This window comes from Stegastes partitus, unplaced genomic scaffold (genome assembly GCF_000690725.1).
Source record: "Stegastes partitus isolate 25-593 unplaced genomic scaffold, Stegastes_partitus-1.0.2 Scaffold94, whole genome shotgun sequence".
NCBI classification, from domain to species: Eukaryota; Metazoa; Chordata; class Actinopteri; family Pomacentridae; genus Stegastes; species Stegastes partitus.
The window spans coordinates 342,762-360,120 of NW_007577825.1; the positions used below are offsets into that span (position 1 = coordinate 342,762).

At 41.0% G+C, this 17,359-nt stretch overlaps 1 protein-coding gene across 1 annotated transcript; it reads right to left on the reverse strand.

The window, feature by feature from the left end:
• Window positions 1-68: 68 nt before the first annotated feature.
• cdan1 (codanin 1) lies at window positions 69-13,482 on the reverse strand. The gene is made up of 28 exons (XM_008277289.1): window positions 13,405-13,482; window positions 12,196-12,908; window positions 11,905-12,105; window positions 11,007-11,197; window positions 10,636-10,752; window positions 10,474-10,552; window positions 10,215-10,335; window positions 9,902-10,011; window positions 9,522-9,611; window positions 9,324-9,399; window positions 8,994-9,199; window positions 8,581-8,710; window positions 8,348-8,491; window positions 8,011-8,177; window positions 6,980-7,061; window positions 6,723-6,812; window positions 6,574-6,628; window positions 6,263-6,399; window positions 6,065-6,168; window positions 5,497-5,646; window positions 5,327-5,390; window positions 5,086-5,164; window positions 4,186-4,418; window positions 3,803-3,910; window positions 3,639-3,702; window positions 2,347-2,558; window positions 1,028-1,135; window positions 69-906 (listed from the first exon to the last, which is right to left on the reverse strand). The coding sequence occupies exons 1-28, from the start codon at window positions 13,480-13,482 to the stop codon at window positions 784-786; spliced, it is 4,032 nt and encodes a 1,343-aa protein (XP_008275511.1). The 3' UTR covers window positions 69-783.
• Between the last annotated feature and the right edge of the window lie 3,877 nt (window positions 13,483-17,359).

Here is a 17,359-nt window from a genome sequence, read left to right on the forward strand (position 1 = left end):
CATTAGAAATTATTATTTATCTGATTTTTCATCACTATGGCCACAAATAAACAAACACACAGAACACATAAACCTGAATACATCTTTATTATTTATAATCTTAACATTGTGACAACATAAAAATAGTTCAGCTTAAAAGCTCGTTCAACATGAACAAAAAAAACAATCACAAACGCAGTCTTGCATTCATGAAGATAAACATGCAGTCACTAGTTATGCGGTCCAAGGCAGTCTGTGTGAAAGTGCTATGCTGAAATAAAGACTGATTTTTCTCTCCTGTGTCTAAAAAATTAACAAAAGTGATATTTTCAGTGTGTTTTCTGAAAGCTGTGTCTTTCACGTGTCATGTTCTGAAACATGCATTTTACATCTTCGCCGTTGATTTCACTGTTTAGATCTGCATTTCCCTTAAGACACAATCATCCAACCAGGCTTGCTCGCAGGACGGTTCCCCCTGAATCTAAGATGAGAGACGATGTGGTCCCCAAGCTGCTACTCCTGACTGACGGGGCTTTCTGGTTCTCCTCTGCACCTTCGCTTAAGAGCAGAGGGAGTCGTGAAAGGCTGCTCTCACGTCAGAGGTGAAAACCAAAAGTCTGAGGCTTTGCAAAGGCCGACTGTGAAACAACTTTGATGGGTTTGTGCAGAAAAAAAGAACACACTGGAAAATGGTCAACAGCAAGACGTCACCCAGAATTGTCTCTCTCTTGGACAACACGCTGAGAAATGTGACAATAAAAACACTGGTGATGGCACAGAAGTCGTGGTGCGGTGTTACTGTTGTCATGTTGCTCCCTCTACTGTCTGATGGGAAACCTGCAGCATGTCCATGTGGCTTTGCAGCTCAGCCAGCGGCAAGGAGGGTTTCACACTCCGCGACTGAAGCTGAAAATTCTCTATCAGCTCCTGAAATGAGGCAGAAATGAGAGGACAAAGTGAGCAAGGCAGGGATGAAAGAGGTCAAATCACTAGTGGAAGGAATAATTCCACAGGAATAACTGATGACAGGAATGCAGCGAGCCCTCACCGCCGGCAAGGCCAGATCAGTTAGCTTCCTCCAATGAGATATCACCTCTTCCTCGCTCAATACTCCTCTGTCAACCAGCTTTCTAACCAGGAACAAGTAGTTCTTCCTCTGAAATGACAGAGAAATGGATTACAATAAGGTTAAAGATGGCCGGTCAAGCAACTTTTATAGGACTTAGTGGTTATAGAAAAGGTTCAAACCAATAGAATCTGGGTTAGAAAGATGTGAGCAAAAACAGCAGAGGATGAAACCTAATAGAGATCAAACGGATCAGAACACATTGTCCCTTCTGTTTCATTCTTACTTCTCTTTCTGTCTCACTTTATGAAGAATTTAAAACATCTGCATTAAAAAATACATTAAAGGAAAAACTGATTCAGGAGAAAAAAGTTTCAGTTAAGTCCATGTCAGACTGTGTAACTATGTCGGATCTCTTTTTTTTTAAAGTGGTGTGACAAATATCTATTTGAAAGAATTCAAGTAACATATACTAACATTTATACACAGAGCAAGTGTTTTGTGCAGTTTACAATTAATAAAATGTCCCGTGCACTGGAGAGAGTGTGAATCACATCATGTAGATCACTCATGTCTTTTGGAAATGTCAGACAATAACTATGAATCTAATTAATTGTAATAAATGAAGTGTTACAGGAAACAACAGTTATTTAAAACACTGTGAAGGAACTGGAGGAGAACAGAACCAACAACAGAAGATCAATCGCTGAAAGACACCTTCTGCTGCTGTCAGCCTCTGCCAGAGGGTTGGGAAGCCGAGTTATTTTTATTGCTTGTTTAAAAAAAAAAAAAAAGAAAAGAAAACAGGCCAAAATAACATAATTTATCAGAGCAATAAAAATGAAAATGAACCAAAACAACTAAATCTCTTCAATCTGCATGTCTCATTTAAAACATTGCCAAAAAAATGCACTAAAAAGATTCTGTAAGAAATAATTCTGCTCTCCCTGGCGTAAGGTTTTAATTTTTGCTCATTAAATAATCAAAGAAACTCCACTTTAATTTTTCTTTTTATGGTTCATGGCATATATAGTTTATTTTATACTGAGCAAGACTTCTTGAGTTCTCTCTACTTCTAGCTGTGGTTCTGCCGTTTCCACAAAGATGAAGGACTTTACGTTGCAGTGAATAATCAGCTCACAGTGAGTAAGAATGTGACAGAACAGGGTTGAGAGGTTTAAAGCCTTCACCTACAACGCCTTATGGATCTACAGAGAAAAGTATGTAGTGACAACTGTGATATCATAGTAACATCATTAACACTTCTGTGTCAGGCAATGCGGCGGCGGCGGCGGACGCACCTCGGTGTCGCTGGCCTTCAGCACGGCGGTGACGGTGAGCGGTGTGAAGAGCAGGTGGAGGGGCGCAGAGGAGCAGCAGTCTCTCTGCCACAGCTCAGCAAGCTGCTCCAGCAGCGCTGTGACACGAAGCTCTGACCCCGAATCAGGACCCACAACGACCCCACCACGTCTGCTGCACCCTGACGGAGGCAGCACCGGCAGCTCTGCAGACACTGAACAGACAAAACAAGCTCTCACATCTGGTAACGATAACTCATGATGTATAAGAGCAGCACAGCAAATTTTGAACGACAACAGGGGCTGGTAATGAAGCACTAGTGGGACTGAAAACACATAAAAATAACAATATGTACAGTTGTTTTCAAATGTATTCACACCCTTCCATTAAAGAAAAGGCAAAATTCACAATAGTCACTTAAATAACTCAAAACTGAAAAAAGCAATAATAAATAAAAATTTGCTAAATTATAATTTAGTGAAATGAGACACTGCTTTTGAATTGTGGTTGAAAAGAATCATTTAAAAAAATAAACAAACTGTCCCGGACAAATTAGAGCACTTTGCTGATGAGCAGTGGGCCACAATCTAAACACCTGTCAACAGGTGCAGACGTCTGACTGAGAGTTACAGAAAACACTTGACTGCAGTGATTGGCTCAAAGCAGGGGTCTCAAACTTAACTTATCTGGAGGCCGCTGGAGGTAGAGTCTGGGTGAGGCTGGGCCACATCACGTATTCCAAAAAACTGATTGAATCTTCTCAATCTTTATGAATAACAATTCAGAACATGAACGGTTCTTCAGAACATGGGCCTCTCTTACCCACTCCTTGCTACCAGAGACCTGGCAGAGCTTCCTCTTCCACAGCTGAGTCACATTTGGTTTGAGGGAGGAAGCAACTGAGCCCCTCAACACACAGACAGCATGAACACTAAGCTTTGATGCAAGTAGGGGGCCGCAAAATATCGTCCAGCGGGCCTTAACTGGCCTGCGGGCCGCGAGTTTGAGACCCCTGCCTCAAAGGGTTGTTCAACAAAATATTAGTTTACGGGTCCCATCATGCTTGGTTTTGTTTGTTTGTTTTTTTAATATTTCAGTTGAACCACAATTCAAAAGCAATGTTGTGATTTTCATTAAATTCTTATTTATTATTACTTTTGTCAATTTCAACTTACTTCAGTGACAGATGTTTTTTTCCTTCTTTAATGGGAGGGCATGAATAAATTTGAGGACGACTGTAACACACAGTACGTCATGAGGTTTCTCTATATAATAAATAAACTTAATCTCTTACCCAGTTTGCAGGCCAGTAGAACAGTAGAGTTCAAAAGCATCTGCTCTGACAACACAGTCAAGAACTAAAGGAAGAGACAGAAGGAAAAGAGAGCGATCAGCGCTGGCGAAAATCAGCAAACCCAGCAAAAGTGCTGTTTTGTTTCACTTGTACGTCTCGTGTACCTTTCTGCAGGCCAGTGTGCCTCCCACTCTCTGCAGCAGAGTTTGGAGTTCAGAGACGGTCGGCAGTTCCTCGTCAGTCCTGGGGCCGACAGCGATACTCAGCAACTCCTACGTGAAAAATCAAATTCCCAAAGTTCAGACAGTTTTTACTCACTTTTATTTTAGTGAGAACTCTATTATTCTGCTCTTTGGACTTCATTTCCAACATTTCGGGTCAAGCAAACTGGTGATCTGACCAAGCAGTCGGGACGATAAACACTCATAAAAAAAGAAAACGCATTTTAACCAAATGGCCCTAATTTGCAGTATAAAAATCTAACTGGTGCAATTTGATTCAGTTGCAGCAGCATTTTCAAGAGAATTACTGCAAAAATCCAGTTTACCTTCAACTCAATGAGGACGTCTGAGGGAAGGGAAGCGCTGTGGTTACACTGTGGAGGGCAGAACGTCACTCTCTCGCTCTCGTTTCCTTGCTTCCTCTTAGGAGTGGTCGACTGCTCCTGAGTGACCAGCTCAACCACAGCTCGGCCCGCGTCAGCAGAGTCCGGAGCCGCCGGGCTGCCGAGAGCCTTCATCACGCGATCGTACCTGTTCTTCCACTCTCGCCTCACGAGCGCTGGACGAGGAGGACAGAATAGAAATTTGAGATGGACGTCCTCAGGGAGCCTTTAATCACAGTGCTGGCTTCTCCACTGCAATCGAAACGATGACTGAGCTCGTTAAGGTTCAGATCGCAAAAAGTGTTGCTGCATATTTTCGTGCGTCCACTATGGCTCCTCAGGTTTAGTCTTCAAAGCCACAAGGCCTGCAGAAATACAACTTGATTATGAAATTACGAGTTTCACAGCAAGCAAGCCACAGCGATCCCTGGATTCGTATTACTTTATAATAAATTAGTCATAATTAAATATGGGAAAAAGAGACCTCAGGTATCAAAGTCAAGGGGAAAAAAAGCTGGCAATGTGCAATCCCACATTAAAGTTGCTTGACATACCAGATTCACCACTATAATCATTACAGTCCGTCTGGTTTTAAATTATAGGCTAAATTCATGGAAAGGAAATGAGTAAACATGGGTAACTTTTCAATGCTTGCAAATCTTAAGAAAGTTTCATTTTTAGCCATCGCGCTGAAAAGGACGGGGGAAGTGAAGGCAGGAAAAACTATGTAAAAAGACTGTGGGCTGCATTGTAAAATGGTAAATAGGAATGTAAAGTGTCGATGATTTGCATTTAACAAGTTAAAATATGCATAACAAGCAGTGTTGTGCTTTAACTAGCTACCTGTAATGTTGGCAGAAAGCCAGCTGCAGGCTTTTTCTGTTGCAAGACGTTTGGTGATGTTTTCAGATGTGGTCAGGACCTGCAAAGAAATGTGGAGGCTCATTTCACAAACATTTATTCAGGGTTTTTTTTTCTTCTTTTTTTCCTTCCTTGCGAAACATCTGCTCTACTTGGGTAGCTCAGGTGGGTTTTTTTTTTCCAGTTCATTTTTGAAATAAAAAGTCTTTATTCTTGAACTTACAGTAGGGGAGGTCTCATCAGGAAGCAGTATTCGTATGGCTTCGGGGCTCTTTTCGCAGCAAAATCTGCATATAAGAGAGATTAGCGTAATTGAAAACGGTGCATAATATCTCATTAAATCTTTGGACTTCAGACAAAAAAACAGCAGGATAGGTGTAATACAAGCTGTACCTGCTAGCTCTCGACAAGGCCTCCAAGCCTGCCTCGCACAGCTGAGCGCAGATGGCGTCGTTCAGTTTTGAAGGGTTTGAGTTTGGCGAACTCAGTCCGTCTCTCAGCATCGTCTCCCCTTTTTCCACCAACTCACTCACTAATGTGGCCCTAATGAAAATTCCCACAAAAAAATACAAATAAAAAATACAAAATCATACACATACATCATTTTAAATTCAGTTTTGATGCTGGTGGCTATAAGTTTTAAGCACAAAACAATAAAATATATGGAAACACGGTGGTAAAATCACACTGGCCGCTATTTAAATGTTGGTAAAGTTGAGCTGCTGAACTCTCTTTAGCCTCTTAGGTAAGCAACCAACCACAGTTGCAGGCTGATTACCTGCTATTCAGAAAGTCCTTTTCAATTTTAAGACACAATTTGGTGGAAGGCCGGCCACAGTAAAACAAAGCAATGTGAGAGTTACACTCGATTTGCAAATCGATGACTTGAAAATCTGCAAATTCACGGCTGCTCATGTGCAGTTATTCGACCCAAGCAGGCCCCCAGCTCTGGGATACTAACTTCATATGCTTGACAGCGTTGGATCCAACCCTCTCAGCCACAAACTCCACCGTGCGGCGCAACGACGGAGGCTGGTTGTGAAAGAAGGCTTGCTCCAGATCCACCTGTCACGTTAAAGCGATCGGTTTAAAAGACCCGCAATTCAGACAATTCGGTGCCATTTCAAATTTCTGTTTACCACATCGCTTGCTGATTCACCTGCAGTTTCTGCTGTGATCTGTTCGCAGCCGGCATATCCTTGAGCTCAGCAGAAGTGGGAGTAATCTTGCGGATAATTCCTCCGCTCTTGGCTGCGCTTCCAGACACAAAGGCGGCTAGGAGCTTACGAAACTCACCTGAAGGGAGAAAAACAAAGCAGAGCAATGATCCACAGCTTGAACAAGTTCGGGTTACTGTCTTTAGATCGTTTGTGGTCAACACAGGATGTTAATCAAGCGCGAATGAGCTCAAATATAAAAAATATCACCGTTATCTGAGTAGACGTACGAGATTTAGACAATTTCACTCACCAAGAAACGGACAGCATGTGTAAAGAAGCTGCTGATCCACCAGAACAATGCAGTCCTAAAAGTTAAGAAGCAAAACCTCCATATAAAACCAGCTCGAACCTTTTTACGGACAAAGACAAAACAAAATAGTTTGTTTTTTTTTAACTTACAAGACCGACAGTACTGGTGTTGCTGTCCTCCATTTGGGCCACCTCAGTAAACTCACTGGTGAAGAAAATGTCCTCAGGAATCACTGGGATCTACACCAGTTAAAACACGACAAGTTAATTTAAATGTTATGTAAAACCTGAATATGATTTTTGGATTTCTGTAGGTTCTTGACTGACATTGAGATGTATTCTATTATACAACGTTTAAACCACTATATACATAATAGACAACTAATGTCTATTATGTGATGTCTCACCTGGAAGAGCCACCCTAATACAGACAGCAGCAGTAGCTTGTTCAGGTAGCACATTTCTTCACATCGGCCCAGCAGCATTCTCCTACAAGCAAACAAAATCACACTGAACCACACTGTCTGAAAGGTTAAATGTGATCAAAAAGAAAAATATTGTTTACACTCATGTTTCAGACTTCTGCTATTATGCTGTCATGCCAGTGACGGCTGTCCACAAATCTGTCCATCCCATTGTAGTGAAGGTGCTCTTTAACTCCTTCATCGCACTTCTTCAGAAACGGAACAAACATTCACTTGAGCTCAACGTGAAATTGACTAGATATCAGCAGTCAAAGTCAAGGTCACTGTGAGCTCACAACATGCTTTTGTTTTTAGCCTAACTCAAGAATTTATACAGTAATTATGGCAGAAATTTCCAACAAATGTCTTATTGGATTAAATGATGACATTTTAAAAAGTCAGAGGTTCCTGTGACACCACAGTGTTCTGAAAAAACACTTCTCTAATCATTATTCAGCATCATAACTGAGGAACAGGAAGGAAGACTGGAGCCATATTTCATATTGGTTCGAATACTGTTTTGTGACACTAATCTTGGTTTTCTACCTATTAAACTAGAATTCAGTATTTGTATTATATTAGTGGACAGACTAGGCTCCAGCCCCCCCGCAACCCTCGTGAGGATTAAGCGGTGTATAGATAATGGATGGATGGATAGTGGACAGACATGGATGTAAACTGTATCTTCACCGACTAACAGAGGTGCTAAATACAGTTTTTTTTCCCCAGTTAGTCATTTTCAGTGTATAGGAGGGAGTCTATTCCAGATATCATCTAAGATGTGACTGATACTTCAAGAGACTATTGCAAAGTAGTTTAAAAAATATTTTTACCCATTCATCTGTACTCTTACTGTCAGTAGACATCTGTATTTAAATCATTTGTTATTCTACCAAAAGCATGTTTATTGGGTATTTTATTGAGGCGATGATTTTATGCATTAATGGAATAATTAAACAGAACTAGAGACAAACCTGTACAGGAGAAGCAGAGTGCCCAGTGCAGTTCTGTAACAGAGCAGCCGAGGACCGATGAAGTCCAGCATGGAGAGGAACTCCACCAGCCAGGGCACGGTGAGGATGGTGCGCCGCTTCCTTATACTGTTACTCAACACAGCACACACATCCAGCACTGGAACGCTCTGTGAGGCCAAGAGGATGAAAACTTTGATGCAATACAAGGTGTGGCATCAAATCTGTGTTTGTATCTGTGCCACAGCAGGACAGGAATAATTTTCCAACTCACATCTGGAGGAAAGTAAGCGTTTGCTTTTATAAATAATTGCTGTATAATCTTTAATTTTCGCCTCACCTTGCTGCGCAGGGCTATAGCAGTCTCCTGTATTTCCCTGGACGGTCTCTCAGATGTTTGGTAGGGCAGAAAGGAAATTAATCCCAGGAACTTGGCCAGAAGACGAGCAAGCAGCAACACTGAAGAGAACAGCTGCTTCTCATTCTGACAAAAAGACAAAAGTCTGTCATTTGATCCTGTCAAGAAGCTTGAAAAAAAATAACTATTTCTAAAGTAGTGCTTTGACAGTATACCTGCTGCTCCATGTCTCCGTCTTCCTCCTCCTCTCCCTCCCCAACAGAAGCAGGGCTCAGGATGGACACCTCATCAAGCTGGAGAAGCTGCTGACACAAACTGTCCTGCAGGTGTTGGTTCAGCTGGCAGCTGGAAGACAATATAAAAGACATGTCAGATCACAGAAAAACAACAAACACTGCAGAAATAGAAACGTTTTTGTGGCTTTAGAGAATTAGATGTGGAGAAACTGTTGAGGAAACATATACAGTTATGAAAAGAGCACTAATTAATACAACTACAGCATCAACAACAGATATTTTTTATGAAACTTGACTAACTAGTTTGTCAGGCTAAGTAGCTCAGAAATAAACGTTAACATGTTGTGTGCTGGTTTTAATTGTTGGTATTTACTTAAAACGTATTGACTAACCAACTAGCTGCCTGCAAGAAGTCCCTGAAGAACTCTTGGTGACCAGGGAAGGATGGAGGAGGGCAGGGACCAACAAATCCATGAGGTTGAATCAGACGCTCTTCAAGACGCTTCAGGCGCCCCAAACTATCAGCTCCCAGCATGCCAAGCAGGTCAGCATCAGGAGCATCCCCAGGAGAGCTGTTCACACGGGTGCCTTTACACATCTACAAAAATGGCATATTTAAATCCTCATTATGCCAAGTGTGTACAACAGTTTTGTTTAAAGAAGAAAGTGACTGGGCTCAAATAAAATGCATTTGTTAATATGTGGCTGAGGTGCCAGGTTACCTGAACAAGCTGCTTCAGGAACAGACGGGCAAAGTGAGAATGGTTTCCAGCAGAGGTCAGCTGGCCCATCATTCCTCTAAAAAAGAAGACAGAAATTCGATATTCCATTAGACAGAAATTACGTTTCAATGCTTAATCACACCTGAGTCATTTGGAGGAAAAATGAAAAAGCCGGTGCAATTAACTAATTGGACTTGCCTGATCCTACTTCCAAGAGCGGCATCAAAATTCCACCCTGGCTCCTTGTGAAAGTCCTCCCATTCTCGCAGCACCTCGTAGAAAATGTCTCTGAGAGAAGGGCAAGAAACGTTAAACACAAGCATAACTGATGATCAAATGAATTCAGTGGCTTTACTCGGCTTCTTTCGGGCGATGAATTCTGCGCACATCAAAGACAAGAGATCACAGAGTCTAGTCGGCATCTAGTTTTATACTTTCGTTTGAAAATTATCCAACTATGAAGGTCTTACTCATCTGAAGGATAAATTTACACTGGTATATCACACTGTTTCAAATGTCTTTCAGCACACCAAAAGGCTGCAGCTTTACAAAAAAAAAGCAGGAAAGTTGTGATATACCTCTGTTTTTTGAAGGTGTGGAAGGCCTTATCACTACCAAAGTTGGATCTGTTGTCGGTAGCAGGCTGGAACGGGACTGAGTGGATAAACGTGGACACTGAAGGGGAAAGCTGGAATAGATAAAAAGATGATAACAACAACCAAAAGTTGCACATAAAATATATTTATTAAAGATTCATAAAACAAGCTATAAAAAGATAAAAGCACTTTACAACAGGCACTTTGCTAAAAGCAGAATCAAGTATTTGTGCAGATGTATTAAAAATAAGATACATGTGGGTATTTATACAGTAGCTCTACAATGCAGTGTTACCTTGGCTGTGCTTCTGTCCTGCGCCTGAGTGAGACGGTCCCTGAGATCTGGAGAGAAAGATGCCACCCGATCATTCTCTGCCAGCAGACGCAAGGTGCACTTGTCCAAATGAGCCACCAACCTGACAGATGTCAAGAGGACACAGTTAGAAATTACTGTGCAAGAGTGAAGAAGAGTCCATGAAGCAGGAAACATATTTGTGCAGATAAATTCCTGTGATGAGATGAACTGAGAAATCTGTAAAAATTAGGATACTCACTGAAACAGATTCTCCAGAACCTTCACCGCAAAGTACACACAGTTGTGTACCTGTCTTAGGTAAGATTTTTCTAGAACATCTGAAAGTGTGAAACAAAGCCTCAGTTGCAATTTCCTGAGATTATGATGCAATTGGACTAAAGAGTCTGAATTATTTGCAAACCTGAATTTTCTGCACACAAACTTTTCTCTGCTTCATCATCATGAGCGTGAGGAGACCGAGACGTCAGCAACTGCATCACGAAGAAAAGCTCCAGGAAAATGTTTGGCACAAGGTTCTCTGTAAAATATAGCAAAAGAAATTTTTTGTTACCTTTTGTTTTTGTTTTTAAAACATTTTTGAATATTAATAACATGATCTTGTCGGCTCACATAATGTTCAATACTTGACTTTATTTAAATTGTTTTCTTGGTTTAACCTAGTTCTGCTTAATTTTGTGTAAACACATTAGTGTGCTTCAAAGTGGTGCTTCAACATTTATTTCTCAGTAATTTCATTGTGTAGCTCATTTACACCACCTTGTGGTCATTTACCAGAAATGCAGGTGCAGTAAAGCTCTGCCAAGAGATCCAGTTCCAAGGAGAAAGTGACTTTAGATAGCTCAGGACAAGCTGTCTGCAGGTCTGGTGTTACTTTAGATCCTGTCTTAAGGCCTGTCTTGGTCGGGGTGCAGGGGTCCAGAGTGCATGGCAGAGGAGAGCCGACCTGCTGGGCACGTTTTGTTCTGAAAACAACAAAAAAAAATCTTGATCATGAAACAGCAGAGACACACTGAGGTGAAGCAAGTGCTGCTGCAGCTACAAAAAAAGTCACAGGCTGTGACACATGTAGTCTGACCACTGTTAAACTGATACACACATGGAACAGCCTGTAAACACTCACCAGAGACTGTGACACACAGCATGCATTTAAAATTAAATTGTAATCGTGGTTAAAACTCAATCAAGTGTGTGACCATACTTTACCATTTCAAATAGCCAACGGTAGTTTTATTGTACATATTATGTATTGTTGTCCTTGTTTTGAAGTGTTGCTTGTGTTCTTTGCTATTTGTACAGTATCGCTTTTCCTGTTTATTGTATTTTATGTATCTTTTGTGTCTGTCATCAAATCTATCCAGGAACTACAGATGAAAATTTAAAAGACTGGCACATTTGCAAAAATGTCTATTATTGTGTACTCCCCTCTAATCTTAAATTGTAATAATGAATAAAATAATCTATAGACTAGTAACCATGAAGTTTACTTTACATTCCATGAATTGCTGAAGAATAACGCAGGACACAACACATCTATGCAGAATCTCAAAAAGTAGCAGACATGCAGCGCTGGACAGGTTAGAAAAACAAAAACACATTTCTTACGTGACTTGAACTGATGCAATAAACTTTTGCAACTGAGCAAGTTGCATAATTGTGCATGTGTACTTACTTCTCCCTCTTGAGTAATTCTCTCTCTTCCTGCAGGCTCAGAGGAGTGCCCACTGTCATCAACCTCTCAGGTGCTTCTACTCCTGTCAACGGACTAGACAGTTTACTGAATGGGGTGGATGTGAAGCAGGTCTTTGGTTTGGAGTGCGGTCGCTCTGCACTGACTGGTGTTGGGTTTATTCTTCTAGATGGCTTGGATGCCCTGAAGGATAACAGAAGCTGTCAGACAATTCAAAACAGATAATCACGTTAATGTTAAATTCTACTTATTTGAGATTTTTTGTGCACTCACGTGGGGGAAATTGGTGATGATCCAACAGGAGGGAAATCTTCCAAGTTGTTAAAATTGAGCTGACCCACAGAAGGTGGTGAAATCTGCTCGCTGGTCCTACCATGCCCTCCTCCACCTCCTCTTGCTGATTTCCTACCCCCAGCTTCCCAGCGCCCAGTCTCATCATTGTGATGTCCTCCACGCCCTCCGCCATGCCTCCCTTGTCCCCCTGCTGCCATGCTGCCACCACCCTTCCTGCGGCCCTTCTGTGACTGGAAGTTGGGGCTGTGCTGGAGGTCAGAAGGAGAAACCATGTAGTCCCCCAGGCTGATCCTCTGGCCAGGCCGTCGCTCAGAGCCTGAAGGTCTGGACGCGGGGCTCCATGCTGTAGAAAAGGAAGGGCTGCTGAAGGCGCTGATGCCACTCAGACATTGGGACCCTGACTGGCTGGAGGAATCATACTCGGTTCCAGGTGACACGGATGTGGAAAACAGCTGGACCCGGCTGGCACTCCGAGAACCAGCCGCACCCCCAGCAGACCTGCAGCCCCTCCTGTCAGAGAAGCCTTGAGTCTGTGCAGCAGGCCTGGGACGACTGGGGGTCTTAGCAGGGGTGGTGGGGCCATGGGTGAGTGCTTGACTGCTTTGCTCTCTCAAGAAATTTAAAAGAAAAGGGACAAATTCCTGCTTGTGAACTGTCACCTCGGGTGCACTGAACGACAACTTATCACCCTCCTGTTGAAAAGAGAGAGATACAATTAATTGTGACAAATGCATTATATGTAAAGCTGAGGTGGCTCAGAGGATCGACACTATTTAATCAGTGAGGTACTCAAGATAACGAGCAACGAGGTCAATTAATGTTTCACTGGACAGTCACAAAACAGTTCTGCAGAAAACAAGGTATTTGACCTAGCTAACAATACGCTGGCTAACATCTGCAAAACTGCACAAAAGCCTTTATATACTAGTAATAATAGCAGTGCCATGCAGCTATAGTAGGTTAAGATCCGTTTTAATACAAAATTTCCTCTCGAATGGGAAGAAAGCTGGCAGTGTACTTCTCATCCGGAGCCCATCCGATCTACAGCTAACGTGGCTCGCTAGCTGAGCAGCTAAAAGTTTTGTTTACAATCTGTTGCGAGCTGTGTCATCCCATAAAACACGGTGCACAGGAGCAAACCTGTAGCAAATGTTGCTCGCATAGGAAGCTTAACCGTTCCGGACCTACCTCAGTATTCTTCAGCCAGTCCACGACAATTTTAAGGTCCACTTTCTGCGACAGAAGAGATTCCAAAAGAGCCGCCATTCTGGCTTGGCGCTGCGCGGATGAAGAACTGAGAGGGAGGGGGGCGGAGTCGGCGTGTGCGCAGGCGCACTGCGAGTGACGTATGCCGACCACGTGTGCAGCTGATAGAGCCCGGAAGGTTGAAGGGCTAAAATCAAAACATGAAGAAGCTGCTGCACGTCATAACTTCATTCATGCCTCTTGAAGCAAAACAGCAATTATTATTATTATTATTATTATTATTATTATTATTTAATAAGAAGAAGAAGAAGAAGAAGAAGAAGAAGAAGAAGAAGAAGAATATATTAATATTGTTGTTATTATATTAATGTCCCTTGGAATAAAATAGCTCATAAAAATGTAATGGTATTTAACAGTATTGCAATATTAATATTTGTAATCTAACTTATTTTGATTGTTGTCATTGTTGTTGTTTTACTTATAATTAATAATAACAATTGATGAAGAAAGCCATTTTCTTTTATTTTGATGGTCAAAGACCCCTGAATTAATTCCCTGTTGTCATGTGTTTTCCCACCTCCTGCCACAGACCCCCGATTCCACCCCCTGTTGTTCATTGTCCCCTTACCTCCTGTCATTTGATTAGCAAATGTGTGCTATCAGAACCCCGACTCCACCACCCGTCTGGTCACCAGACTCCGATTTCATCACCTGTGATTCATTGCCCCCCCTTACCTCGGGTCACTTGATTAGCAACTGTATGTTAATTTACCTCTATTCACCTCTGTATTTACATACAGGCCCCCCCTACCCTATGACTTACCCTATAAATGTGTGACTCTGCAGATGTTCAGGGTCGGTCCACCTTCACAGACTCATGTTCTGTGTTGGTGAACCCACCGTATACCAGAATACTAATAAACACCCACTACAGCAAACTTCACATGAGGACTATGAGTAGAATTTCTTCAACACAATAAATATAACTTATCATTGATTTAATATAGAACTGTATTACTGTAACATATATGCCGCCTGTATATTCTGCATTACTCCTATTTAACACTATGTATGCCATTTATTACATCGGTATGCTATTACACAGATACAGATAGAAAAGGACTACACAATAGACACACAATAAAACTAAGCAGCCTTTGATTCAGTGTGTCTGTTCTCCACCTGCTCCCTATGTTTTTGTATCTGTATTAAGATTATATTTGATTTATTAGTAATAATGGGGACCTTTTTCCAGTATATATACTGTCTTTTATTTAAAATAACAAAATAACTGAAAAATAAAATTTCTAACTTTTGCACTTCTGCAAGGAAATTAAATGACCTGTGAGCCTAAAGATTTAAGAAATTAAAATTGGGGGAAAATAAATAAATAAATAAATAAAAATTTCACTCCATGGATCTTCCCAGAAAAACCGAGCTGTCCAGGTTTGACACAGCCTTGTAAGTACAAAAATTTGTCAGCACTAATTTTCTGTGGGGATATATTGGCTTTGGTGACAGTCATGGCAACAGATTACATTTGACCTCCTAAAACTGTTTTCTAGCTGTTTGAGACCCCTGATTAAGATTTATTTAGATTGGGGTTTACTGTTAAGTTGCACACTTTATCTTACTTTAAATATTATATCACCACTGCAAAAATGTGATTAATTTGATTAATGTTTGGTGCAAATTTCCCCTACATATATCAAACATTTAAAATGTGTTTCTTATGTGAACTATCTGTGTATCCCAAAGTAAAAAAAGCTAAAGAGAACACATGTATGAATTTCTAAAACTCAACACAGTGTCTATTGTCACATTTACGTCCTAATCCAGAGCCCAAGATTTCACGATTACAAACTGGAATCCGTCACATGATTCTGTCTGCATGCGGAATGAGTATTTTATTTATAACCAGTTTATAAAAATAAAATACAAAATAATTTTAAAACAAAAAGAAAAAAAAAACACTGTACAAGGCATTGATATGATACAAATGATAGAATAAACATAAATAATTACAGGTATATACAATGCAAAACTCCCACTTGTTACATTCTTTCCTTGAGACTGTACAGTTACATTTCAAAACCATGACGTACATTACAACACAAAAAATATTAACCATTAAAAAAAAATAAAATAAAAAATCAATTGAAGTCAGAATGATGGATGGGCAAATTAGCAAATGTCACAATAAATAATTTTTCTGTCAAGTATTTATAAGTTATTAACAAGTAATCCAATGTTATGACATGAGAAGTGTACGAGTGCACACCAAAGCTTTTATTAGTTTCCATCTCACCTCTCGAAATGAAATTAAAACAGCTGGGTTTGTTCTGTTGGCCTGTGGTTTCCCGTCACCACAAAAACCAACAAGCTACTATAAATATGACACCTTTCTACCAGCGAGCCACTTTTGGAAAAAAAGTGACAAAGGAAATCTCGTCTGGAACACTAATACTACGACTACACACCACTTATGTGCAATAATAATAATAATAAAAACATGAGAAGAAATCTGATTATCTCTTAAAACCAGCAGCACTGTTTAGTGTCTGTTCCTCCCTTTTCATTGAAGCCTGTTAAGCGTATAAGTTACGGTTGTACAATAATGATCTTTTATTTAAATATTACTTTGAATATTTTACAGGTATATATTAAAAGTCTGCACAACAGCGTTCTGAACTTTGAAAGCTTGAAGTATCTTGAAATCTCGTGAGCCCGAAATCGAGAAGTTTGAAAGTGGGAGAGGATTGATTGCTGGCGACGTAAGAAATTGCACGGCCCTGCTCGAGAGCACACACTAACAAACAGACACACCTCAAAATAATGCACCCTGAAAATTTTCACCCATTTCCACCAGTCGATCGATAAATGCATTCTCACAGGAAAAAAAAAACAGAGAGGGGAGAGGAGGGGAGGGGGTGGAGGGAAGGAGCTCTTCCGGCTTAGTAAGCACAAAAAGCCTCGTCAGCGTTGGTTTTTCAGCGGTGATGTACCGACCACGCTGACAGGCACGGCAGCACACGCCATTTACAGACAAGGGAGGAAGTGACAGGAAGGCTTGGCTCGGCCTAATAGTGGAATGATCTCCAACACAGACAAGGCTCAGTCATCCCTCGCTACGCACAGAGGGGCAGAGAAGAGACATTAAGGCGGCTGACTGACTGAACGCTGTCTGCCTTCAGGATGAGTCATCATAGCTGCTCTGTGAGGCTAGCGTAGGTACCTGCAAGATCTGCAACAAAAAAAACCGGGTTTATATCTACACAGCAACGTGCCCACTCGATCTCCATTATTTATCGCATCTCAAACCACATCTGCAAAATCTATCAAAATATTTGGCAATGTGATTCCTTTTTTTTTGACTCTATTTCGTCCACATGTGCAGCAATATCTTAAGAGAGGCGTGAGACAAAGTCTATTCTCTCCTTTTCACCTTTCAGCTAGTTATATATTTTGTGCATCGTGCCGTATTGATGCGCTGATTTTTAAAAAATGAAATAAAAAAAATCACATTCCAGCGCACACAATCATCCCAAGTCAGTGCAGGAAGCGCTGAAAACTAACATCAGATGGGAGGGGGGGAAATGAATATTGAAGATGAGTCAGAGAAGATACAGAGTCACAGAAATTAAATTTGCTCACCCAACAGGTAGTGAAATTCCCCACCGGGTTAAAATCTCCACAAGATAAATGCTGTGTGATAAGTGGTATGCAGCTTTTTTTTTTTTTTTTTTCCCTCAGTAGTTGATTTTTTTTTTCTCTGTTGAAGCATGCAAAGAGTAGCACTGGAAGGAAGCTGAAGTTATTTTACAGTATCTTACAAGCAGAGGAGTGGGAAGAGGTTGTGGAGGAGAGGAATCCTAAACTAAACACAAAACTGATTCCTTGGACTTGTGCACAAACATACTGTGTGTAGTTATATTCA

Excerpts from the sequence above, each read along its gene's own strand:
- cdan1 (XM_008277289.1), bottom strand. The coding sequence starts at position 13,482 with ATGGCGGCTCTTTTGGAATCTCTTCTGTCGCAGAAAGTGGACCTTAAA. Across the intron at positions 10,753-11,006 it reads TTACTGCACCTGCATTTCTG|AGAACCTTGTGCCAAACATT; the intron begins GTAAATGACCAC and ends TATATTTTACAG. Across the intron at positions 4,419-5,085 it reads GCTTTCTGCCAACATTACAG|CGCTCGTGAGGCGAGAGTGG; the intron begins GTAGCTAGTTAA and ends CTCCTCGTCCAG.